Source organism: Schistocerca nitens, chromosome 4 (assembly GCF_023898315.1).
Source record: "Schistocerca nitens isolate TAMUIC-IGC-003100 chromosome 4, iqSchNite1.1, whole genome shotgun sequence".
Lineage (NCBI taxonomy): Eukaryota > Metazoa > Arthropoda > Insecta > Orthoptera > Acrididae > Schistocerca > Schistocerca nitens.
The window spans coordinates 345,849,517-345,877,333 of NC_064617.1; the positions used below are offsets into that span (position 1 = coordinate 345,849,517).

The window sequence follows — 27,817 nt, forward strand, 5'->3', positions numbered from 1 at the left end:
AGAGATCTCCACATATAGCCGTCCCTGATCCGAGACTCATTTCTTCACGACACACTGAACACTTCATGACTTCAGCCAACAGGCCGAATAGCTGAAGAAATTTTATTATAGACAACACACTGTCCCCCATCATTGCCGACAACCGGAAACTGTTGACTTTGTGAGTCATATCCACACCTACCAAAGACATAAACAAAGCGATTTACCAAAATTGACACACGATGAACAGAAAAAAAACCTACAATAACGTCGACATAACAAAACCAAAATTGTTAACTCACTGAAAAATATTCCACTGAAAGCAGTCACCACTGATACCACATATGTGCAATGCTACCACGCAAATGAACCCCTTATGCCACATAACACGCTAACCATAAATACACCACCAGAGAGAACCACTGACCACAACAATATGCCACCTATAAACATGCCACACACACAAACTAAACCAAAAACATCACATAACACATAAACACACTACCAGAGAGCACCACCGATCACATCCAAACGACACCTACAAACACGCCACTCTCACAAACTAAACTCTGCGCCATCATGACGTCCCACACCACAACACCCTTATGTCACGGGTCAAAGCCGACGAATGGGATCAGACACTTCGGTTGACCCCCAAACAGGCATAAATAATATAAAAAATTTAATTACAAAAACAGCAAGAAAATAATGGGACAACCACAGGAATTACAGGGTTTTAGGTGGAAACAAACTAAATGTATGAAAATCCTGGTTATAAAGATATACCAAAACAAGTATTTAATGCAAAAATGAAGCAACTGAAATCCTCAGCAATCAACAAAACCACAATACCATGAAATTTCATTTGACTTGTAGCTCGAACAAATTCCATGATAGTACCATGAGCCAGCACGTAGCTCCAAAACCCAATACCGGAAATTTCAGTTGACATATGTGTAGCTCAGATGAAATCCACGGTACTGCAAAACCATACACATCTCGACAAATCTGGCACCTAGCACTTACTTTGACCTATATAGCTGGAACTCATTCCAAGGTATCAAAAAGCAAAATTCGCTCATACAACTAAAATCAAAAACCTGATCTCAACAATGTAGGTAAAACAAACTCCACAGTATCTACCAATCACAATCCAACATAATTACAAACAACCAGCGACTCAAAGCAAATATGTAAAAAATTTCATTAACACTAATTTTGATGGACAAAAAACACACAATTATGCAGGTAAACATACATTCCATGTATACAACAATTTAAAAAAAGTAAAAGCTTACTTACCAGCCAAATTCAGCTGGCACACAAGTATTGAAACTGCAAAAATGATACATTATCTGCACAATCTCTCAGATGACTAACCTAGACTTCTGAAGCCAGGAACACCTCCAGATAGACTGCCATTCATTATCCCACTGACAATGCCACATATGCGTCCTGGCCTCTGCTCGGAGATGTAGTGACTTTGGTCAGTTTTATTCCTTCACCACAAACATAAAACTTCACATACTCAACAATTAAACCATATAACTATAGGATTTTAATCATGATTAGTTTGTTATCACCCATTGCAGTATGCAGCGACCTAGTTGTGAATTTCGCTGTCATGTCCATAATGAACAAAAAACGAAAAGTTAAATTAAATCTCCAACTATAAACAGCACAACACACCAATAAATCCAAAATCAAAACTTAATATATTGCCCACATTCTCTAACAAACCATAAGAAATCGTCCAATGTATTCCCATGAAGAGTCTTCAAGAAGTCCAGTGATCAATAACAGTACTCACAAACAATTTGGAAACATAAACATCCCACAGTAGGGAGTTAGACTGTGTACTCCAACACGCACTTTGCACCACAATCCATTTCATATACATTGTGCCACCATGATGTCACAAAACCCAACAGTTACGTTGCAGGTGAAAGGAGACAGGGAGTACCGCAGACTTTGATTAACCCTGCCAGTCAAGCTTGTGATGTATTTTAAAAATTACAGCCAGAGACAGTCATTACGTTATGGTGCTCACAGACGGGAGTATGTACTGTGTTGCAGAATCTTTAAAAATAGTAACCCAAAAGTGTCTAGCAAACCTGTAGTCACACCATTGTCCTGTATGTTTCTAGGTAAAACACAAACAGTACTAGAACATAATAAAATTCACATGCTGTCAGCTTGGTGACCACTGTTGCAGTTTCCCTTGACACAGCTACAGTGTTCAGACTTTGATGCATCCAACAACAATATTGCACACAGGAGCAGCACCACATCATCTTTTCAGATGAGTCCTGGATCCACATACAGCATCATGATGGATGTATCACTGATGAGAATGAACGTTGCCAAATGAATGATTTGTGAACTCTGGCTGCAAGTTGAAACAGCTTTGAATGGTTTGTGTCTTCCAATCTCAGAATGCCCAGCCAGGTTGGAGGCATTGTTGCTGCCAGGAATGTCAGCTGACATTGTGAGAAGTACAATTAGGTAAAGAACACAATCACCTCTGATTCGCATAGCTGGTAATGTGGGCAACAGACATTTGTTTCTGACATGTTACAGCTGGCAGCTGTTCCATATCTTTGAGGTCTTTGTGACATTATCTTTCAACAAAAGAATGTATGTTGCCTGGGCCGTCCTGAACTACCTTAGTATGGAGGGTGTTTGACTGTTGTCCTGATCAGCACACCCTCCAGATCTCTCACCATCTGATTGTGGGCTGCTGGGAGACTGGAACATTATTGCTTACCACCACTACGATTTATGAACTCAGGCCAAAAGTTGAAACAGCTTGGAATGACATAACCGTACCTGTCTTCAATCTCAGCATGCCCAGCCAGGTTGGAGGCATTGTTGCTGCCAGGAATGTCAGCTCTGTGTACTAAATTTTTCATGTCCTATCCCCCAAATCACATATAGATTGGGTCAACAGAAACATCCGATCTCACGTGTCGGCTTTGACCTGTGACGTAAGGGTGTTGTGGTGTGTGACGTCATTACATCGCGGAGTTTGGTTTGTGAGTGTGTCGTGTTTGTAGATGTCGTGTTGTTGTTTGTTGTGCCCTCTGGTGGTATGTTCATGGTTTTCGTTTGTTTGGTGTGTTGGGCTCAGTTTGCTGTTGCGTAGTGGTGAGTGCTGCGTGCGTCTTTTTGAAGCGGAATTTGTATCAGTGAGTTAACGGTTTTGTGTGATGGTTAATGTAATGATGATTGCTGTACGTCGGGTGAGTTTGTTATTAAGTGTGTTCGGTTGTGGTTTTTTGTTCAGGAATGGATATGAAAGACCGGATTAATAGTGCTCGGTTGAGGGCTATGATGGGGGAGGCAGCTTTAGAGCTGATCAAATTTCTTCAGCTATTTGGCTTAATTGCCGAAGTCGTGAAGTGCGGTGTGTGCCGCAAACCAATGAAATTGGTTAAAGTTCCGGCCTCTCGGACCAGGGACGGTTACATGTGGCGCTGTCGCAAAGATGACATATGGCGTTCTATACGGCACGGTACCTGGTTCGAGAAGTCTAGATTGGGCATGCGTGAGATTGTGCTTGTTACATATTATTTTTGTTATAGGTCCCCACAGAGTTTTTGTGCGCATGAGACTGGTGTGAGTGAGAGGACTGTTTTAGATTGGTATTCCTTTTGTCGTGAAGTGTGTTCGGAATTTATTAAGTACAGGGGTAAGTTGGGGGGGCATGGGGTCGTTGTGGAGGTGGACGAGTCACAGTTTGGGAAAAGGAAGTATGGGAGGGGGAAGTCTGTGGCTGGTCTTTGGGTGTGGGGGGCTGTTGTTCCGGGGGATGGGGGTTCCGAATGTGTTTTTAGGGTTGTGGAAGGGAGGTCGAAGGCTGAATTAGTGGGGTTAATTGAGGAATATATAGAGCCGGGGTCCACAATAGTTTCTGATGCTTTTTCTTCTTATAGGGGGTTGGGTGAGAGGGGATTTAATCATTTAGTAGTGAACCATAGTTTAGAGTTTAAGAATTATGATACAGGGGCTTGTACTAATACAATAGAGGGGATGTGGGGGGCGGTTAAGTCAGTTATTGGGAGGGGGAAGAGGCGCTCTTCCAACCTTCAGTCTCATTTAGATGAGTACTGTTGGCGGAAGAGTGTCCCAGAGGGCTATTGTATTGTTCGTGTTTTTTTAAGGGCTGTGGGTAAAATGTATAGGCCGAAAGTGGTTAGTTAGGGGGGGCTGGGTGGGTGGGTGGCTGTGGTTCAGGGTGGGGTGGGTGGTTTATTTTGTTGTATAGTGTTTGTTAAGGTGGGGGGGAGGGGGAGTGTGTGTGTTTTTTGTTTCAGTTGTGGAGGATCTATTTTGTTAACGTTTTTGTTGAGTTGTAGTGTGTGATTGAAATGTTTTTTATTTTGTATTTGGTTTTTGTTTGTGGGTTTTTTATTTTGGGGTTGTGGGGGTGGGGGGGGAGGGGGTTGAGGTGTGGGTGGGTTGGGTTTTTCTTTTGGTTCAGTATTTTTTCGTTGGTTTTTGTGTGTGTGTGTGTGTGTGTGTGTGTGTGTGTGTGTGTGTGTGTGTGTGTGTGTGTGTGTGTGTTTTTGCGTGTGCATTTGTGTGTGATTGTGGTGGCCAATCTAGTTTGTGGGGCTGGAACTTTCTTTTGGTAAGTTCCCTTTTTTTTTGTTTTTGGCGTATGTCTTGTGTATTGGCGTATAGGGAAGTGTTTCAATGAAATTTGTGGCTGTGAAGGTTGGTATCGGTATTCGTATTGGGAGATGTTTTTGAGTTACATAGGCCAACGGTAGTGGTCGATCATAAGTTATGGGATCGGGAGTTGCTGTTGAGCTATATAGGTCAGGGGAAGTGTTCGATCCCAATTTATGGGATCGGGAGCTGCTGTAGATATATGTAGCTTAAGGGAAGTGTTTGTTCGCAATGTTTTGCGGTGTATTTTGATTTGTGTATTGGGGGATGGGATCGGGAGATGCTGTTGAGCTATATAGGTCAAGGGAAGTGTTCGATCCCAATTTATGGGCTCGGGAGCTGCTGTAGATATATGTAGGTTAAGGTAAGTGTTTGTTCGCTATGTTTTGCGGTGTATTTTGATTTTTGTGTTGGCGGATGGGATCGGGAGATGCTGTTGAGCTATATAGCTCAAGGGAAGTGTTCGATCCCAAAGTATTGGATCGGGTGCTACTGTAGATCTATATAGGTCAAGGGAAGTGTCCGATTCCAGATAAGAACGTATTTTGTGGTATTTGGTGAGTTTTGTGATGTCGATTTTTTTCGTCGTCTTACGTGGTTTTGTATGGCGGTGGGTGGCTAAATTTGTTTATATTTAGTTTCTCCCCACCCAAAAACCCCCAATTTCCCACGCTTGTCCCGTTAGAGTCATTAGGCTTTTTGTGAAACCTGTGTGTGTGTTGTTTTTCTATGTATTTTCGTCTTTATGATATGTATGCAACGTGTTTATATCCGCCATATTGGAATTGTCGTTTTTGGTCGTTTCCGCCATATTTGTGACGTCATGGGTCAAAGCAGACGGGCGGGATCGGACGCTTCCGTATTTCCTATAGATTTAATCACATATTCTTCCTGCTTTGCTATATGTACATGATAAACAAAATTCTGTTGTTTGCTATCCTTCCTAGTGTTTTAGTCTTAATGTCCAGCAGTGTATATTATGGAAGCTAACTTCTTGGAGGTCAGTGATTATATCATGATCTTCAGTTAATTCTTAATGACTGGTGATCATCATCACATCATTAGATATGTGGCAGTTAATTTTCTTACACCGACACAGAAATTTAGACCTGAAACTTCATGCCAGATCAGAACTGTTGGCCGGACCAGGGGTTGAACGTGAAACCTGTGCCTTTTGTGGTTTGTGGTTCATGCTTGGATAACTCAGTCAATTCTGCACTGATTCAACAGAAATACAAAGGTTCCAGCTTTGAGTTGTGGTCTAGCACACTGTTTTGATCTGTTAGAAAGTTTTAAATCAGTGCTCACTCCACTGCAGAAAAAAAAATACATATGCTGTGCACACACACAATTATGTATTTATTTTTGCGGGGGGGTTGCTTGGAGCAGAGCAGAGGAATTGGCAGAAGCCATTTCTTGTTGACTTACCTTTGGTTAGTACCAACCTTAGTGAAGAATACTTTTTGTAGTAGTGTTATTAGTGATATTCTGTAATTTGTATCAGTAAGATTTCATCTTTGATTATACAGAACATTCCATGTCATTTTTGCCATTGCAGAACAGAGATACATATCTGTTTCTTTTATAAGCTGTTTTCTATGTATCCATACAAGAATAATGTGACTGTGAAGTGGGGACGAAACAGATGCATTCACAGCACCCCCATGAGAAGTGGCAAGTTATTGTGTGTCCACTGTTGACATTCTGCTTTTTTTGTAATGTATATTTTAGTTATGTAATTTATATGTAAGCCTGTTTCTCTTTTCTGTGAATTGTTACAGCATGTCCTTTATGGTTGTTTAAATTGCAATTCTTGTTTCTATCTAAGCTCATTTATTCATTTAGATGTCTTAAGAATTCTGTAATTGGAAGCAACAAGCAGAAAGGAAATGTAATATCCCAAGGTGTGGTGCCACGTCTGCTGCAGCTACTGGCTGATGCAGCTATACCAGTACAGATAAAAATTGAAGCAACTATAACTTTGGGTTCATTAGCAAAGGGAACTGAAGATCATGTTAAGGCTCTTATTGATCTTGAAGTGGTCCCAGCTCTCATAAATGGTAAGTGTCACTACAAAGCAATCTGAAATTTGGAAGTACAAACGTGGGGTGTGCCGTAAGTCAGTTATCACTAGTAATCCTCGTACTTTGTTTTGCCTAGTGTAGTGGTAGTCAGTTGTGAAATGGACTAATGTGTAATAGCCATAAGTCACTTGACACTACTAATTTGAGACTATTGTCTTTGTTGTTACGTGAGAAACAATGAATAGACAGTTAACTACAGAGCAGCATGTATTTGTTTTTTCATAATTACAGTGATGTTTGTGATTTGCTTGTGGGACTTTATCCAAACATCCATAGTCCATCTTGACAAGGTATTTGTGAATTAAATGTAAGATTTGAAGACTACATTTGTAGTGGATCTTCTTTGTTCAGATAGGCCAAAGTCTGTTACTGCAGAAAACAGTCTTCTACTGCAGAAAACAATCTTCATGTTGTTGCACAAGGTTTATTGTAATCACTGACTAAAAGTTAAAGCAAAACATGCAAGGAGTATGGAATAGCAAGAGCAAGCCTACAAAGGATTCAGAGAATGCTGAAAGTGAGACCATATAGGCCTACTTTACTTAAAGTCCTAAATGAAGATGATTGGACAGGCATACAGAATTCTGCAAGTTGTATACAATCTGACAAGAAGGTGATCCCAAGTTCTAGAAAAGTGATTTTGTGTACGAGGGTTGGAACTTTAACAGTGGTAACTATTTATTTAGAGCTCATACAAAATAGATAAGTGTCTCAAAGTTTTATTGACCTTCAAAGTAGTCACCAGCATTGCGTATAGCCTCTTGCCTGCGATGTGGAAGTCGTAGGATACTCTTAGCAGTGCCAGTTGTGTTGGCAGTTCGAGCGGCGCGGTCTGTTGCCCGACGAATTTGTAGCAGTTCTGTAGCGAATGCTCTGAAGTGTTTCCTTCAGTTAAGAAATTGAGTTGAACAACTTACAAGGGCTTAAGTCAGGGGAGTGCAGTGGGTGGTATAGCACTTAGCAACCACATCAGTCATAAAAATTAGTAACAGCTTGCACTGTACGTGATTGAGCATTGTCCTGCAAAATGATGGTTAGGTCCTTCAGAAAGTGTCATCACTTCTGTATCTAAGCTGGTTGTAGCACTCCGTCTTCAGGCCATAAGTGGCCCATCGGGACCATCCGACCGCCGTATCATCCTCAGGTGAGGATGCGGATAGGAGGGGCATGTGGTCAGCACACCGCTCTCCCGGTCGTTATGATGGTTTTCTTTGACCGGAGCCGCTACTATTCGCTTGAGTAGCTCCTCAATTGGCATCACGAGGCTGAGTGCACCCCGAAAAATGGCAACAGCGCATGGCGACTGGATGGTCACCCATCCAAGTGCCGGCCACGCCCGACAGCGCTTAACTTCGGTGATCTCACGGGAACCGGTGTATCCACTGTGGCAAGGCCATTGCCGCAAGCTGGTTGTAGGTTGTGTTCCAAAAATGAACAGCATAGAGACAGAAGTGACGGCACTTTCTACAGGACCTGACCATCATTCTGCAGGACGATGCTCAATCACGTACAGTTTACTGATTTGTTTGACTGATGGGGCTGCTACATGCTATACCACCTACTCCACTTCCCTGACTTAAGCCCTCGTAAGTTCAACTTGATTTCTAAACTGAAGGAAATACTTCACAGCATTCACTTCAGAACGGCTACAAATTCGTCCGGCAATAGACTGTGCCGCTTGAACTGTCAACACAACTGACACTGCAAAGAGTTTCCTACGACTTCCACATCGCTGGCAACGCGTTATATACAATGCTGGTGACTACTTTCAAGGTCAGTAAAATTCTGAAACACGTACCTATTTTGTACAAGCTGTAAATAAATAGTTGCACTATTTAAGTTCCAACCCTCGTATATCACTGAAGTGGCAAGTGAAAAGTTGTGCCAAGGCCAGGAATCAAACCCGGGTCTGCTACTTACTTGGCAGGTGCATTTGCCACAAGGTCACCTTGGCACACCAGTTCACACAACTGTACGGATTACCCTGGCATGTCTCCCTCCTTGATCCAAATTCTTACTGCTGCCCCAGTGTACTTTAAATTCCACTTGAGACACAAAAAGAATTGCTAAGGCTCTCCATGTTCTGGAATACCACCTCCAGCGTCAAACATACAGATGAAATGACACAATTTCAGAGAGTTTACTGGTCTCATAAAAATGTGATTTTGTGTATATAGACTGAGGTGGTGAGTGAAAATTTGTACTAAGGCCAGGAACTGAACCTAGATCTCTTACTTACTGAGGTGCTATTCCAGAACATGGAGAGCCTCAGCAATTCTGTTCATGTATAAGGGGCAGTGAGAATTTGGATTGAAGAGGTAGGCACGCTAGGGTAATCCATGCAGTTGTGTGAACAGCTGTGCCAAGGTGGTTTGATGGTTAACGCACATACCTCATAAGTAGAAGACCCGTTTTCAATTCCTGGCCTTGGTGCAAATTTTCACTCGCTGCTTCAGTCTATATACATAAAATCATATCTGTATGAGACCAGCAAAGTTTATGAAATCGTGTCATTCCATTCGTATATTTTATTCGTATATATTATTTAGAGTGATGAAGCAATTGTTAGTGTGATGGTAGAGTGAGCAGACACAGCTGTGTGCAGATCCACATGTGGTGATGGGGACAGACTTAAACTCACATGGTGTGAGTGTATTAGCAGGAATTTTCAGCAGTGGGTGAATCAGACTTTTTTTTTTAATAGTATTGTCAGTTCTGTATATTATGTACATATGCTTCAAGAACTATTGTTAGAACTGGAAAATAGTCCAATTTTTGAACCTCTGCAGCTGGATAAGGAAAAGTTATTATGGAAACAAAAAGGAGTGTATCTGCGTTATAGAGTTATTGTGAGAGACTCTAAATTTGATGAAAGGATTGGCAGAAGAGGTGTTGTTGAGGGTATGAGAGTGTGGTGCAAAGTAATGCCTCCAAATCTTTTATTCTGTTCTTAGGATTGGTTAAGGTGTTACATATGATGCATATTACTCAGTTGACTTTCCCACTTCACAGACGTAAGCTGCAACCCTCTGCCTCTAGAGGGCTCCAAATTGTAGCATGGCCATAATGAGAAGTTCATCCACACCTGGAGCACCCTCTCCTTGAGCATGGCAGCACCAGACCACACATGAGTGATGCGACATCTGCAACAATCCAATGCCTTGGGCTCACTGTTGTCACTCATCCTCCATACAGTCCTGACTTGGCTCCATCCAATCGTCCAAAACTTAAAGAACATCTTCGAAGACTTCACTTTGTTTGTGATGAGGTGGTGCATGTGGAGGTGAGGTTGTGGCTCCATCAACAAAGTCAAACATTTTACAGTGATGGTAGCAACAAACTAGTCTTTGACTGTTGAGAAATAAAAAAATTCTTAGGCATTACTTTTCAGCACTCCCTCATATTTACAGTATCAAAAGTTATGTCAGAAACATTTCTGATATGAGAGGTAAGTGCATGTTCTGCCATGATCAATTGAAATTAAGATGGATCTACCTGCCATATCAGTCTACAACTGAAAAGACTCACTTCCTCACGGTAATAAAGAAAATCAAGATTTATATTTACTGGTGCAGTTTCTCCCCCTCCCTCCTCCCTTTCCCCTCTTACCTGATCTCCACAGTGGAGCCATTTATTTTCACTTCAAATGTTACTGCGAATATTTGTATTTTTCCTTGTCCTTTTGTGAGAGAAAACATATTTTTATTTTTAGATGTGCACTAAAACATTGCATTAAAGCAATTTGTGCCTACTATATCAAACAAAAACACCTTAAACTTGCAGTGAGAAATGATTCTCAGCTGTAGTGTAGAGAGCAGATGTGGAAATATGTGAAGTGCAAACAAAATTTTGTATATATATTTATTGAGTCCTTATTGATGGCTACTTCATTTACACTATTAGTTTTGCTCCTGTCTCACCTCAGCTGTTTTCTGCGTGAAGGGGAGTGAAATGAAAACCTGAAATACTTTTTTAAATTGAGCAAAAGTGGAACACAAGTGTATCATTTTTTGACGTATCTTGTCTCCCTGGTGTTCAACACACTTCCTCCAGCACATAGGAAGTGCATAGATTTCAGCTACTTGTACAGTGCTTGTTGTGCCTCTACAGTCATGATACACACATCTTTATCTCAGGCATCAATCGCTATGGGGGTAAGAACAAACTACATATCGAAAGGCTGGAGGTGAAAAATAAGTGTGGCCCGCAACACATGGATTCCCAGACTTTATACACCCAGTATTTGAGAATGAGAGTACTTGGCAACTTGCACCAAATTGTACATACAATTCCCAATCTTTACAGAATCTTTTTCTCACTGACAATCCCTACAAAATGATAAAAGGAAAGAAGTTTGTCACTTACTACTTTTCTGCTGTTCATGCAGTAAAAATTCCGTACGAGTCACAACATTATAATTTATTACTTCTTTACTACAAACTGTATTTGTGATGTATTTTGCAGACAGTATACACACATGGCATTGCATGTAACTGCAAAATTGTATCATTGTGTGATACATAGTTTAGGAGATATGATGTCATAAACAATAAGATGCATGAAAAACTGCCACATCTTGCGTGACATTTAAATTTGTTACTTCTTTGCCACTAACTCTATTCACAATCATTTCTTTTTGTGGACAGTATTCACATATGTCACTAAATGTTCCTACAATATTACATCATCATACGACACACAGTTAAAAAAATATGATGTCATAAAAATGGAGACGTGTGAAAAACAGCCACATTGTGCATGATGATTAAATTTATTACTTTGTTAGTACTAACTCCATTCACAAAACATTTTACAGACAGTAACTACATATGTCACTGAATGTCTCTACTAAATTATATCCTCATTTGACACATAGTTCAAGAGATATGATTTTATAAACATTAAGTACAAGTGCAGACACTTCGTGATATGGGTTTGGACGCATAACTATAAATCAACACCTGGGCAATGCTGGGTTTTTCTCTGTGTTTGGGAGGGGTATGAGTGAGTGAGAGTGAGTGAGAGAGAGAGAGAGAGAGAGAGAGAGAGAGAGAGAGAGAGAGATTGCTGGCCTGTCTGTGCATGTGGGATTTTTATCACCAAAAAAAATCAAATTTTAATCAAAAGTATGTTTTTCAAAAAATTGCTAATTGAAAATGTGTGTGTATATGTAATTCTCCAGGTCTGGTGAGTGAAAGTACAAAGTTAGTTGAAGTGAGCCTCTGCTGCCTGCGGACAATATTCCAGTCTCCATGTGCACCAGTGGGGTTAATATGTCAAGATGAGGGTCTTCCATTACATTTGTTAAACCTTACACATCAGTCTGTTTCCAACCAAGTGTGTGTTACTACAATACTTTCCGCAGCATGCAAGGTAAATTATTCATCCCACACTTGTGTATATTTACTCTTATAGGTAATTTTCTGTGTGCAAATTGTCTTTCATTCAAGAGTAGGGAGTGGTTCATTGTAATGCCTGGTATTTTTTGGTCTATTTAAAATCAGTGATTAGTTTCTTCAGAATAAAACATAATAGAATGAGTATAATCACAGAAGATGATGAAAACCATCACAAGACGAATAAACACTTAAACTATTGCACTTCCAGAAAGTAGGTTCAATTTTCTTGACTAATGGTGAAGAAACTGATTATAGAGAACACAGAGAATTGAGTTGAAAGGAGGATGCGGGTAATTCAAAGCCCAATCAAGATAAATTTATTATTTAGGAGACTTGAAAGAATTCTGAACAGAGAATTGGGTGACTGATTTGTCGAAACCTCCTGTAGCATAGTCACTACTCTAAAATAAAGCAGTATTATTGCAGCAGTAAAGCAAAGATAAATTATCTACAGATTATTAAATAATAATGGTGTTGATAACAACAAACAACAATAATAAATGTGATAAATGAATATTTAAACAATAAATCAAGAATTGAGCAATCCCAGTTGCAGCTGTGCATATTCAAAAAAATTTAGTGGATAGGATAATAATGGTTATGAGATGATGCTCTAAATAGCAGGATACTATTGTGACATCAAAGAAGAAAAATTTGATTGGGGGAATAAATGGTGGGAGACAAAGCAGTGTTGGATGTTGAAAAACAGGAAGCAACATCGTTTATGTTTGATAAGTTCATATGTATTTCTCACCAGTCTGCAATCCTTGCCAGGTTGGAGTAATAGGAGAGAGGAAGAGGGGGAGAGAGAGAGAGAGAGAGAGAGAGAGAGAGAGAGTAGAGGAGAGATATAAGATCCATTAAGAGTGATTCATTTTGCGACAGGATCATTTTGTAAGTGCAAGACCATTATGGAGCTTCTCAACAAATTCCAACAGCAGAGCTACTAGATAGGCATTGTTCTTTATGGAGAGGTTTGATGTTCAAATTTTGAGGACAAGCATTCTAAAAAGAACTGAGGAATGAATTAATTTCCTCCAACATACATCTTGTAGAATGATTACCACTGAGAAAGTTAGAGAACTTAGGACTTACACTAAAGCTTATAGGCCGCTGTTCTTCCCTTGTACCTTTCACAAATGGTACAGATAAGAGGGGGAACTGATAGTGCTATCAGAAATAATCTCCACTTCAAACTGCAAGGCAGCTTGCAAACTGTAGATGTAGGTGTATGTCAGAAAAGGAATGGAGTGGACAATGAATATGTCCAGACAGTCTGAAAGCACAGAACAGCTAAATGTGGGAAATATTGCAAGAGTATTTAGGATTATGAAAGACATATATGAAGGTACAGTGAGTGAGATATGATAAATGACAGCACAGACCAGAATGTAGAGAATGGGGGTAAGAATAGAATGTTTTTAAAAGCGTTTACTGCATATTCTAGATGGCTGGAAGAAAATGCTATACATAAGAAAACTTTGATTGATTTACTGGCAGATTAAAACGGTGTGCCAGACAGGACTCAAACCTGGGACCTGGGGTAAGTAAAGCTGAGAGGGACAGGTCATGAGTCATGCTCAGGTGGCTCAGTTGGTAGAGCACTTGCCCAGGGAAAGGCAAAGGTCACAGGTTCAAATCCCCATCCACTACATAGTTTTAATCTGCTAGGAAGTTTCATATCAGTGCACACTTCACTGCAGAGTGAAAAATTCATTCTGGCAATATGTAATGCTCCTACTTCTGAGTGTTGCAGGAACTCATGTTAGGCAGATCATATAAAATAGATGATAAACCACTGGGACTCACTGCAATGTTGTGGGAAGTTTACCCTTGACCCTCTCACCTTGGTCATTTCAGGAAATAAATTTAGTGATGAAAATGAGCATTCTCTGCCATGGGGTACTACGAATGCATAGTTTTTGTGTGCCTATTCAGGCTAAAGTAAATTTTTTTGAGATTTATTCGGTTCATAGGAAGCCAATTATACATTTTAGAGCTGATGAAATAAATGAATGCTTTCAGAGATGTTTCTCCATGGTATAAATTCCTGCAGTTAAAAAATAGGAACAGATTGCATCTGAAGGCATGACATCAGAGTTAGTGGTGCAATCGTAATTTCTCACCGACACAATTTCCTTATTTAGGTTTCTACATATACTTTTCTCAATCTAGATTTTAAGACTCAAGAAAATGTTATGAGACGAGGAGAAGATTGGGGAGAATTGGAAAGAAGGTAAACAATAATGGGAGAAAAACAAATTAGTTGCTAGAAAAGTCACTAGCATGTATCTGTTGTGAACTAGGTACACTGTTGAATCAAGTTACACTGTACGTGAAATTTTCACGTCCAGAATTCTGAGGACTGGTTCTGTAAGAGTCGCCAACAACATAGACATCATGTTGCGAGCAACATAAAGTGCTAGGGTATCGTGTGTTAATAGTGTCACTCTCTTTAAATCCTTTATTCTCAGTGGTATCTCTGTGCTTATCATACCAAAACAGCAATCTATACAGTGGATATTTATGTTCAGTAAATGACATGAGTTTCCTCAAAGGTTTCTGCTGTTGGTGAAATATGTGGGGCTAGATTAGGTAGTAGCACAAGAAAGTATATAGAACAAATTTAACAGTAGTAGTAGTCAAAAAGATACGAATCTTATGACAAGTAAATGGAGATGGGGTACACATTCAGACAAATATGATACAAGGGTGTCAGACAGTTACTTTACATGATGTTTGAAAAATTGTCAACAACACATTGTGTAGACTACATTTTGTGACTTGAATATAGGAAATCATTTTTTTGCCAGAGAAGTTCAGTACTGTAGTCCAGAAAAGTATAGTATTATGTGACAAAGTGCACACATTTGTTGTATCGTTATCATCATTATTTCTTTTGCTCAACTTCCTGTCTTGTTGCATGTAGTAGTAATAGTAGTATAGTATTCTGCCTTACGGCAGGTCTTGTCATGAATTAAGCCTCTTCCACTTTTGTCTGTCCATAGCCAGTCTTTTCATTTCTGAATATTTTCCTCCTTTGATATTGTCCAGCATTTGATATCTTCTTTTTCCTCTTCCCCTTTTTACCTCCACCATTCCATTGCATGTATGGAACTATATTTTTAATCAAATTATTTACACTGATTTTTGAAGTCTTGTAAATGGCTAGTGATGGTAACTATTATGCTAATTGTAATCCATAGATCAATTTTTGCTTGTGTTCATGTTTTAAACTAACGTGATCTTGTGCAAAGTTAATAGCAACTTATTTGTTTTATAGACAGTGGAAAACCAGACACTACTATGTAACCAAGGAGCAATTCCTATTTTAGCATCACTGCTGTGTTCTCCACATTACAAAGTGCAGATGCCAAGCCTTAGCTGTTTGGCCAACATGTGTTTCAAAAATCAGAAAGTTTCTGCTATTGTAGCAACAGCAAGGTAATTTTTGCTATAGCTAAGGATTGTTGTTATTGCTCTTGTTATTGTTGTTGTTGTTACTATTACTACTGATTTTACTCATATATGTTATTTTCTCGACTACTGTAGAATACATTTCAGAATAAAATTCCATCGTAAGTCGCACATTTAGGAAATGTATTTTATATTACCACTTTCAGCATATTAATCTGTCATTTTCAGAAGCTGAACGTTGTTGTAGCAGATGTCAGTATTTTCTTTGCAGAAGCATAATGCCATGACATGTCGAAAAATTCACTTATTTTATGTGGTTGCTATAAACTCTTATTGATAATTTATAGTGAGTGAATCATGTTTATGTACACAGTCAAGAATTATGTACTGTATATAAATGTGATTGATTCACTGTAAGACTGTAAGTTATCAACATTTGTTTATCACATACAACATGTACAGTTTTCAACATGTCATGGAGTGATGCTTCTGTGATGAAGATACTTGGTGCTTCTTGCCCAGTGCATGTTCTGTGATTTTCCTTGTGGTCAATGGCACAATTGTCGATCTATGAACATTTCATTTATGTAACATTTGCGGCTCCTGTGCTCCTTATTTCTGCCAATATTATCTGCAGACACTATGCTAAATGTAATTGTATTTAACACGAACTCTCCACCATCCCCACCCCTTTACCTCCTGGATCCCAACTCGTCACTGTTGATGTCACCTCCCTATATACCAACTTCCATCATGCCCATGGTCTTACCGCTATTGAACACCGCTTTTCCCAACGTCCTTCAAACTCCAAACCCACTACTTCATTCCTCATACACCTTACTCATTTTATCCTGACCCACAACTACTTCTCATTTGAAGGGAAGGTAAATAAACAAATCTGTGGCACAGCCATGGGCACCTGCATAGAATCCTCCTATGCCAACCTTTCTATGCCCCATCTAGAGCAGACCTTCCTAGCCTCCAAAAACGACAAACTCCTAGTCTGTTTCAGATTCATTGATGCTATCTTCATGATCTGGATTCAGGGTCAAGAGACACTATCTTTGTTCCTTCACAATCTCAACACCTTCTCTCCCATCCACTTCATGTGGTCCTCCTCAACAAAGCGTGCCATCTTCTTAGATGTTGACCACCTCTCTGATGACTCCATCCACACCTCTGTCCACATTAAACCCACCAACCATCAACAGTACCAAATTTTGATAGCTGTCATCCCTTTCACATCAAAAAATCCCTCCCGTATAGCCTGGCTACCCAGGGACTGCGTATCTGCAGTCGCAAAAACTCTCTTGCTCAGTATGCTGAGGTTCTAACCAAGGCCTTCACTAACAGGCACTATCCCCCAGTCCTAGTCCACAAACAGATCTCCCTCGCCATTTCTCCTCACACCCCAATCACCCCACCACACTCAAGAGCCAGCCACAAAGGAGTGTCCCATTCATTACCCAATACTACCCTTGACTGGAACGACTGAACCATATCCTTCACCCATGTCTTAGATTACCTATCACTGTGTCTTTAAATGAGGGACATCCTACCTGAGATACTTCCCACCCCTCCTCAAGTGGTGTTCTGTTGCCCACCCAGCCTCCACAACATCCTAGTCCATCCCTATGCCACTCCCAATTCCAACCCTTTGCCACAAGAATCATACCCCTGTGGAAGACCCAGGTACAAAACTTGTCCAATCCACCCACCCAGCACTTCCTATTCCAGTCCTGCCACAGGTTTATCATACCTCATCAGCACTCGGGCCACCTGTGAAAGCAGCCATGTCATTTACCAGCTCTGCTGCAATCATTGCACAGCTTTTTATATTGATGTGACTACCAACCAGCTGTCCATCAGGCTGAATGGCCACTGCCAAACTGTGCCCAAGAGCAAAGTAGATCACCATGTGGCACAGCATGCAGCTGAACATCACACACTTTATTTAAATGGCTGCTTCACTTCTCAAGTGAACTGGATCCTTCCCTCCACCACCAGCTTTTCTGAACTGAACTGTGCAGATGGGAGTTACCCTTAAAACACATTCTCTGCGCCTGTAATTATCCTGGCCTCAACTTACAGTATCAAACTGTCCCCACACACTCCCCTCAACAGTTTCCACCCCCTCTATCCTGTCATTTCATCTCCTACTCTGTGTATTTGCAGTCCTCTACCAGCGTATCTGCTCGTCTTTACCCATTCTTCTTCTTCCTTCTCTCTCTCTCTCTCTCTCTCTCTCTCTCTCTCTCTCTCTCTCTCTCAAGTGTTGCAGCCATCTTGAAGACATGCTGTGATGGCGCTACTCACGGGAACAGGTTGAACTAATTTTGAAAACAAGCGGGAAGGATGTATCTACACACTGTAAAACTTTCACACATGCAGAATGAAAACTGTATTTTTACAAAAATAGTGTGCATTTCTTTTGGAGTGACCCTCGTACATTACTGTGAATGGTTCAGCTGTTAGTAGCCATTTTTTTTAATGTTCATACTCCCTTTATAATCATTTGTGGCCCATTTTGATAATTGTTAGTGAGGTGGCAGGTCTTCATCTGAGTGTATCATAATTTCAGCATCAAGAGACAGTTTAGTTTCTGACAGTGATAAAATTAATATGCAAGTTGTAGTTCATTATGACAGATGTTTGAAGTGGTGACCCTTAACATAATGGAATTTAGTAGTATGAGGGTACCCTTTGGGGCCACACCACTTCTGGGCACACCACTGGTGTCTGCCCCTATAGGTGTATGTGGGTTATTCAGCAACATGTATGTTGGCAATGGGTGTACCAGCAGTGGAGTTGCACGGTGTTGATGTCCTAGGCACCAATTTGTCAAATGTGGTTGAAGAAGTACAATGGGCATTTGAGTAGGTGCTGGAACACCTGCTCCTTGTTCAGTATTCACTAGTATCTAATGTTGTATTGAAGCTTCTGTGTGGATGGTATAGTGCTTATCCTTATACGTATATGTAAACAATTCTCTTAATGATGGTAATGGGCATACTCTGTTTGCAGAAAAGTGCTGTGGAAGTAGTATGCTAATGTACTTGGCAGAAATTTAGTGAATAAAGTGAGATAAATCCTGCCAAGATGAGTGTAATGGCTTCTGTAGTTATTGGCTAAGAATGTTTGGTAACATGGACTTCACTGTGTCTAGGTCAGGCCAACTGAGACCTTTGTGATCGCACTTTCGGTCTAGATTCTTTGGCAGTACTACCTCCACAAGGTCCCACTCAGCTGCTGCTTGGTTTTGTTACAGATGGCTAGTGGCTAAAGGTGTTACAATTTGGGTATTTGTCTCCTTCAGTGAGCTAATGTTTGGTGGTTAGTTTCTGATGCAGCACATGTGGCTGTTAGTGAGTCACTCCTGGCTTGATTACCAGCAGTCTGATTGACTGCTTACAGACAAAAAGACTACTTTTGACTATGACTTGTTTAGCTACAGGGTATTGCTTAGGACAATCTTCAGCCAATAGAATATGACAAAAGAGAAGAAAAGAACATTATGAATTTTGATCTACAGTTTTTGTCTGCATGTTTTTGTTTTAGCAGCTTTACATGTAATTGAGGGTAAGATATTTGTGATGTGTGAATGACATTGTGGATTATCAGCTTTTGTCTTATGCATTTGTGTTTTTTGATCTTATTTCAATAGTTATGGTGGCAAATCAGTGCCAGACATCTTGGTGTCATTAATGGCAAGAGACAAGCCGAGTGAGATGCAAATGGCAGCTGCTAGATGTATAACATATATGCACAGAGCTGGTGCAATTAGTGCAGAAGACCCCAAGATACTATACAAAACACTTCCATGTTTGGTAAGACAACACTTAGCTATGGTTATTATTATTTGTGTTCTGTCTCATATCTTCTATTGTAATAAAAAATGTTTCATTAATACACATGTTTGTACATTACACTGACATAGATTTGTGTTTGTGATGCAGAAACAGGGCCTATCTTGATTTGCTCATTGTTTCAGGCATTATTTTTTTTACCATCGTGGCACAGTATAAGACATGTCACCTGCATTTAGGAAGTAATACGCTCTTAGGACAAAGGAAAATGATGCACAACGAAGGAGTTATCCAAATGGAATGGAAATCAATAAATGTGACAAACAAATGATTACAATTTCAGAAAATAGGATGATATATTCAAGAGAAAGAGTTTCACTAATGGAGCAAATCAACAATGTGTTGACCCATCTCTGTCACTCATGTGAACAGTTATTCAGCTTGGCATTGATTGCTAGAGTTGTTGGATGTTCTCCTGGGGGATATCGTGCCAAATTCTGTGCAATTTGTGACATAGAGTGCCAAAATCCAAAGTGGACCAGCAAGTTATTGACTTGCTCAATTTGTGATGGTCTTTGTCTTGAATAAATGAACCAGTTTTTCTGAAATTTTAATCATTTGTTTGTCTGTACATGTACATCACATCTACCAATTTGCGTCCCATTTGGATAATGCTGTCATTGCACGTTTTCTTTTTCTTCTTCTTCTTCTTCTCCCTCCCTCCCTCCCCCCCGTCTCCCCCTCCTCCATCCCTCCTCCTCCTCCATCCTTCACCCTCCTCCATCCCTCCTCCTCCTCCATCCTTCCCCCTCCTCCATCCCTCCTCCTCCTCCATCCTTCCCCCTCCTCCATCCCTCCTCCTCCTCCATCCCTCCCCCTCCTCCATCCCTCCTCCTCCTCCATCCTTCCCCCTCCTCCATTCCCCTCTCCACGTATCTCTCCCCATCTCCCTCCCCCTCCCCATTTCCCTCCCCCCTCCCCATCTCCCTCCCCCTATCCCTACTCCCTCTCCCTCTTCCGCCTCTCCCTCTTCCCCCTCTCCCTCTTCCCCCCTCTCCCTCTTCCCCTCTCTCCCTCTTCCCCCCTTCCCCCCTCTCCTTCCCTCTCCTCTCCCTCTCTCCCCTTCTCCCCCTCCCCCCTCCCTCTCCCTCTCCCTCTCCCTCTCCCCCCCCCCCCAAGAGTGGGGCTGGGGCTGGATAGGGCAGGAGTTGGACAATGGGCAGACAAGTAGGAACAAAAGTTTAGCTGGCAAAGGAGGGAGAGAGAGAGAGAGTTTGTGTGTGTATGTGTGCTTGAGACAACCACTAACCAGATCCAGATTAAGTAGCTTGTTACACTTCCTAGTCTTGAAATCAAAGAATCCAGTCAGCAATCAAGATCTTGACTGATGATGAGATAATGCTCCTCAGTCTGTAGCCTGTAAACAAGAATATGAATCTAGGCAGTTTTTTATGGTGTGAGATTAGAAAGTGTCCCAAACAGACATTGAAACATCTCATTATTTTCACCATGATTTATATTGTTGGTGTTTTATGTGAGTCCTTTCATGCTTTTTTCCAGCTCTTTTTAATTTTTGTTTCTTCTAGCAATTGTCGGTTATGAAAGTCATTGAAATGTATTTCTGTTTCTGCTAGCTCTCATTCCAAAAGATTTTTAGTTCTACCACCATCAAACTACTATTTACATGCACTAACCTTGCTGCAGTCTGGTTTTTAGTTTGTAATCTTTGTTTTATATCTTTGTCATCTTATTTTACTTTCTTAAGAGTTTTCTGTAGCACCGAAGAATAGACAGATTTATTCAAGAGGGAAAGAAAATCAGTGAATCATATTTATTACTTTCTTATGGCCATTGAAGATACCTCCATTGTCTGTATAAAAAATAAATGTGTTTTAATTCTGAAAATAGAGGTGCTATGACTCGCATTCTGTCCTAGGTGAGGTTGTGTAAGAAAGATCGTCCAAACACAGAACGTGTGCTGGCAGCTGAGACATTGGCATACTTAACAGAGGTGGACACAGAATTACAGAGATTGGCCTCAATCTCAAATCATCTTGTTTCAACACTGGCTGAGTTGTTACGCTATCAGCCAGACACCAATGGTCTCAGCCCATCACGCACTGAACAAGAGATGCGTGTAGCTCAGGACATGAAACATGCAGCATTCAGGGTACGTTTAGGAAGGTTTTGTATTTGAAATTCAGCAAGTTTAATTGTTTTTCATCAGTAGCACAACTGAAAATAGATATGTTATTTTTATGCCACTATTGTAGATGCAGAATTCCAATCAATTCTTTTCTCTCAAATGTATTACAGTATATAAAACTGTACATATATAATCCATTTATTTACTCATTTAATCTCTAAACCTGTGATTAACATACAGTCTAAGAACACAGTTTTGTGAATTTATGGCACATGAACAGAGAATAATCGGAATGTGTTACTACAGCACAATGTCACCAGTAAATAGAAGCGAAACACTTTAAGTCTCAGTATGTCCATTTTTTAGCGATGGTCACGGGACTCGGCTGTTCGATTGATGATGTCAAATTAAATTCCTTTCAGCCATCAATTTTCAAACTTATTTTATTATACAACCAGTTTCGGCACTTTATTATGCCATCTCAAGGCCCCTGACCAATGTGTAGGAATAATCTACCTTGCTTGTGATCGAAGCAGGGGCCAGCAATATTGGTATTATAGATATCTACTTGCTACAGTGACCAGTTCAGACATCACCCGCTGACAGTCCATTAAGTTGGGTGATAGCAGCACTGGAGGTGTGGACCACTGTAGAACAGTTGTTGCAGCCTGTAGAACAGTTTTAGGGTGATATATGTCAGGTAACCGTGACTCCGAGTGTTGAGATACCTAGTGCCATGCAAACTCCGATTTTGCTCTGCCTAGTTCTAATGTATTTGAAGCCTGTCTGCAACTTTACATGTCTTCTTTGTGGTTAGTAGCAGTCTATGTGTATCTTGCCCTACATTGTTAAATTCCCAAAAGAATTATATGAACTTTCACGATATCTGTTTCTGACGTGTCAACTGTGCAATCCAAGTATATGCAGTGATGTCATTGAAAGTGTATTCATTTATATTCGGTTAATTGTAATATCCATTGTTAGTTTATCAGAAAACTCACGTTGAAACAAAGTAAAGACAGTTCTGTTAAATAAGCAGAACAAAGTTTGGTATCTGACTCCTATGCCTCACACAGTGAAGAAGAGTAACTTTTATGAGACCAATTTACAGCTTCATTTATTTTTATGCATTGCTGTCTTACCACAAGGCACAGTCACCCATTAAACATTAATTACTTTGCTGCAAGAGTGCAATGATTATGTGTGAAAGTCACAAATGTACTGACTGTGTGCTAAAAGTATATATCACTAGGTGTGCTAAAAATAGATATTACTAGGTATTACAACTGTGGGAAACCTTGGCTGAATGTCTTAGATTTCCTTCTGTTGTAAAGAAAAACTGTAATATGGGTTCTGTGATGTAAAACATTAAGAAAAAAAAAACACCTGCACACCCACCTGCTTATGGTGCCACTACTACAGCTGTGAGATGACAGCCTTTGTACTCTTAGAATGTATTCAGCAGTGAAACATTAGTGTCAAATGAAAGTTGTGTGCCAGGCCAAAATTTGGACCTGACTGCAGCCTTTTGTATGTTCAATCTTACTTATTGCACTGATGGGCTCAGAGTCTGATTGTTGGCAGTGTTTAAAAAGACACAAAGAATTCAGTTCCCTTACTGTGTTTACTTCCATGTCCACACCTGGACTGATTGCCACTCAGTGACATTTTTTCTTTTGCTTACTGCCAGCATTTATTGTAACTCCTGTTGGAGTGCATCACCATATTTTGTACTAACAAATTATTTGAAATCTCCTGAAGTTTTTTTCTTCTTTATAATAGTGTGTTCGGCCTAGGTGTCATGCGGGCTGTTTGTGACTGTGCAATTTTACTGTGACTAATTTTGATATTCTGCCGTTGTCAGTTTTGTTGTTACTACATTTTGACAACACAAACCATCTGATTCATTGAAACCAATCAATAAAATAAAATCAATATCCTTCCTTCTATAATTTCATATCAAATGAACATATATAGCTTTTACTATGTAATATTTACAGAAATCAACATTCAGTAGTATATCGACAAGGAGTATTAGCACACTGAAAGTAGTATTCATCACCTTGACAATGATCATCTGCAGTAATGACAAAAATGAAGGATTCAATTCATTACTTTGTGCAGCAAAACACAAAGAAAATTTAAACATAGACTGAATTTGGCTGTGAAAGGAGTTCACAACAGTAATATCATTTTACTAACTGATTTTTCAGGCATTTGCTTCACTGGGAGCAAATGATGAGGATATACGAAAGAAAATTATTGATACAGACAATCTTATGGACCACATAGTGAGTGGACTTCAAGATCCATGCCCAAAAGTACGACTGGCAGCTGTCAGGTGTCTGCATTCCTTGTCACGCTCTGTACAGCAGCTGCGAACAACATTCCAGGTATTTTATTGTATTTTGATTTCCTGTCTTTTCTCATGTTGCTACCATGGCAATTTTGCCCAGCGGTCAGTTGAATGCCATAGTATTATGGCAACATTGTCACTTAATGAAAATGAATAGACTGAGGATGAACACTTTTTGTGATAGTATTTTAGTTTGTGTGATGCTGTGTAATTTTATACATCCAACATTTGTAATACAGGAATATTTGAAGAAAGGCTTGTGTCGTTTGTACTCATCATCAATTTTGACAATATCTTGTGGATTTCATGTATGTATTTTCGCATTTGGTACAGTCTTGTTATGGGTGAACATTTTTGCCTGGTTGCTTTTGCATTAAAGCATTAGCAGGGAAATCACAGACTGCCTTCCAGTGTGGAAACTAAGGAAAGCATTTGCTGTTCATCAGCACTTTCAGGCCTAGCATCTGCACATTCAGTCAGTAATAAGAGTTATGCATCCGGACTTAAATTTTCATGCCTAAAAATTATTTTTTTTGGCAAAGTTGTGCCGTGATGATTATGTAAACTAAAGGGCTTGTGCACAGGCTATGCTGGAAGTGTGATTTAGTAGATTTGTCTGCTTTAATTGATAATAAGTATACTTCCAGATTATCCTGAACTCCGCCAGGACCTTCAAACTGTTTGCTGAAAATACTGGGTGTTGTGGTGATTAATCCAGTTTTAAGAACAAACAAAATTTTTGGAATGCACTAGGCAATAATTCTGACAAACTATAACAAAGAAAAAATGATACTGTGTTATGACATCAGTTTGTTAGGATCATTGGTCTGTTCTTTCCCAAGAGAAGGATCATGCAGTGACAATGAACAAAGATCGCTGTATTGGGATTTTTAGCAACTAATACACTGCAAACTATCATGTGTGATTCCAACTAGAGAGTAGAATTAAACATACAACTAGGTTTCAGTTAAAATTATGAATCACCAGTTTCTGAACATGTTACGTCCCATTGTGACAACATCTGTATTCTGCTACTCCGGGTTGGTAATACATGTGTTTCCATGTATCCTGCTGCTCCACTTGTCAAGAGTGGTAATACATGTGTTTTCTATAAATACTTCCACAGCAAATAATCTCGGACATCATTTGCTGTAAAAATATTTAAAGAAAGGGTGTATGTTACCAAATCCCAAGTCCTACCCATTGAAGAACCTGAAGGAGAAAATTCATTGCATGGTTAATGTGATACATCAAATACAGACAAATTTATTACATGGAATACTTCTGTGAGTATGTTTGCATAACAAGGAATAGTTCATCCATTTATCTTAAAAAATAAATAAAGCTGGATTGCAAAACACTCTCTCTCTCTCTCTCTCATTACATCTAATACTTCCGTGAGTATGGTGAAGTTCTTGGGCTTCCAGCCAGGTGGCGGTATCTACAAACTGTTTGAAGACACCACCACCCAGCTGGAAGCCCAAGAACTCTTCACCAGCTATATACGCCGGGAAAGCATATGTTCACATTCCATGAGTATGTTTGCGTAGCAATTTATTTTGCAGTTTTGCTGGCTTGCAAAACTCTCCCTCTCCTTGTGTATGTGGGGGGGGGGGGGGGGGGAGGCGGCGTGTGTGCCTATACATGCATGCACGTGTGTGTGTATGCGCACTTATTGCAAATGGGGCTAACCTTAACTGGCAATTCATTTCTATATGCCTGTCTGCTCAATGACTTATCTGTTGGGTTAGGACTGATATGTTCTTATATAGATGATCATTATCCAGCCTATATTTTCTGTTGCTCTATTTCCATAAACATCCTCTGTAATATACACTGATCAGGTAGAACATTGTCACAACTGAATTAGTATCATGTATCGCCCATTACAGCACAATAAACTGTAACAATAATGGCATCAGTTCTACAAGTTCTCTATATGGCCAATTGCAGTTATACTTGCTGTCCAATTAATACATTTCCTGTATGATTACTAGCAGGTGGGTTACAGGATTGCAGCTAGCTAGTAAGCTGTGTGTGTTTTATAGAGCTGATATTCATCAAATTTGTGGTCTAAAACATCAAGTCGTGCTCAGTTGCCAAGCTCCTCTAGCCAGAGAAGCATTATTCTGGCCTTGTTGGATAGCCAGTGTCCCCAATGAAAAAAATATGAAAGTGATCATCAATAATACTGACACAATTTCAGTTATGATGACGCCTTCTGGAACAATCACATATCCAAGGAAAGCCCATTTGTAATACTTCCACAACAGACACCACCATCTTGTGCATTTTCTGTTATATTTATGTCGAGGTACAATTAAGCTGCATGTCCATTTTGAATGGTCTTGAGACCAAGTACTAGTCCATCCACCCAAGAGTCAATATTGGTGAAATTAATTTCAAAACTGTGTGGTGACCTCATCACAGTGGGTTTTCATGTGATGATCTCCAGACTGTGTCCATCCACTAGATAGTATTTGTGGCCACTAGTTGACACTTTTCAAAGTGTATTTGTTTGGGGGAAAACATGTAGCCACTGCCGTGTTGATACTATTTGTTTTGAAAGAAAACATGTGAATGGAAAAGACTGAGGACAATACGCTGACTATGAATTTAAATCAGATATACATTTGTATGACATGAAACTACTACAGTCTGATTAAAATTAGTTAATGAGTGACAACAGAGTGTGAGTTCAATTGAAGTGTTTAAGTTACAGAACACTGACAGCAGTCAATTTAACTGTCACTGGCTGCAGTGGAAACATATGTGACAATTTCCAAATAATGAGTAGTTTTAATCAATGAGTATACATGAAAGTATAAGCAGGTAACATTACTGTGGAGAATATTTGATTATAATTCAGAATTTTATCTGACAGTTTCAGAGTACTTCTTAAGACAAAGCTCTTAAACTCAGATATGGTGTCAAACATTGCTCTAGCAGTATGTGGCTACTACAAATTTGTATTGTTGCAGAATAATGCCACATTTTTGGCTAGTAATATGGCTGATTATGAACAAGGCACAAGCTGAAAAATGGTACCTTGTCTTTAGGATGATGAAGGAAACACATGAAGTCCATTACAAGAGGAAAAAGAAATAATGAAATAAGACACACTCTGGATCAGTTTCTTTATGATTGATTTGGATCTGATGAATACCTCATTTTCAGATCTAAAGAGGAAGGAAGGGTGGTGGGGGTGGGTGAAGAAAATGGTGGATAGCCAAAGTTATAATTTATAGTTTATTTATATAAAGGTTAGGGTCTGGATTCTGTGTGGTAGTGGGAAGGAGTTTTGGAGGGTGGGGTAGGAGGTGGGATCTCTACTGTGGAAACACCTTTTCAACACCAACTCTACCAATCAGACTCAACCAAAGACCAATGTTGAACCCTGCCTGTTTCAGTCCACTCCTCTATCTAACCATGATCCAGCCCCACTGCCCCTAAATCACCCGTTAACTTTCCGGAATGTCCTAACCTCGAACATTGCCTCGCCATCATTCCCCAAATCCCTCAACATACAAACTAACCTTATATCCACAGAAAGAACCACAGTCCACTATCTAAAAACTGAGAATGACCTTATGATCCTACCTGCAGACAAAGGCTCCACCACCTTGCAGGACTCCTCCAGCTGTCAGATACACCCACCTACAAACTTTGCCACAGTGACCCCATTCCAGTCTCTCCTCAAATCCTTGTGCCCATCCCAGAACCTCTCCCCGGAGTCCATCTCTCTGCTCACCCCTACCACTCTTGTGCACTCCTACCTTCCACATGCTCCCTAAAGTCCATAAACACAACCATTCAGGACGACCCCATTGTGACCGGTTACTGTGCCCCACACAGTGCTGTGCTCATCACTATTGATGCCACCTTCCTTTACACTAACATCCCTAATGGCCATGGCCTTACTGCTGTTGAACACTACCTTTCCCAGTAGCCCAATG

At 40.1% G+C, this 27,817-nt stretch overlaps 1 protein-coding gene and 1 pseudogene across 2 annotated transcripts in view; one reads left to right on the top strand and one right to left on the bottom strand.

Moving 5' to 3' along the window:
* Positions 1–27,817, top strand: part of LOC126251723 (armadillo repeat-containing protein 8-like) — a 118,526-nt gene that overhangs the window by 2,404 nt on the left and 88,305 nt on the right. For both annotated transcript variants that reach the window (XM_049952325.1, XM_049952324.1), the window contains exons 3-8: positions 6,499–6,713; positions 11,920–12,110; positions 15,420–15,580; positions 19,218–19,380; positions 21,296–21,529; positions 23,719–23,898. In XM_049952325.1, the coding sequence (XP_049808282.1) occupies positions 6,499–6,713; positions 11,920–12,110; positions 15,420–15,580; positions 19,218–19,380; positions 21,296–21,529; positions 23,719–23,898 (1,144 nt within the window). The remainder of the gene's footprint in view (positions 1–6,498; positions 6,714–11,919; positions 12,111–15,419; positions 15,581–19,217; positions 19,381–21,295; positions 21,530–23,718; positions 23,899–27,817) is intronic.
* On the bottom strand, positions 8,022–8,138 carry LOC126253717 (5S ribosomal RNA; annotated as a pseudogene).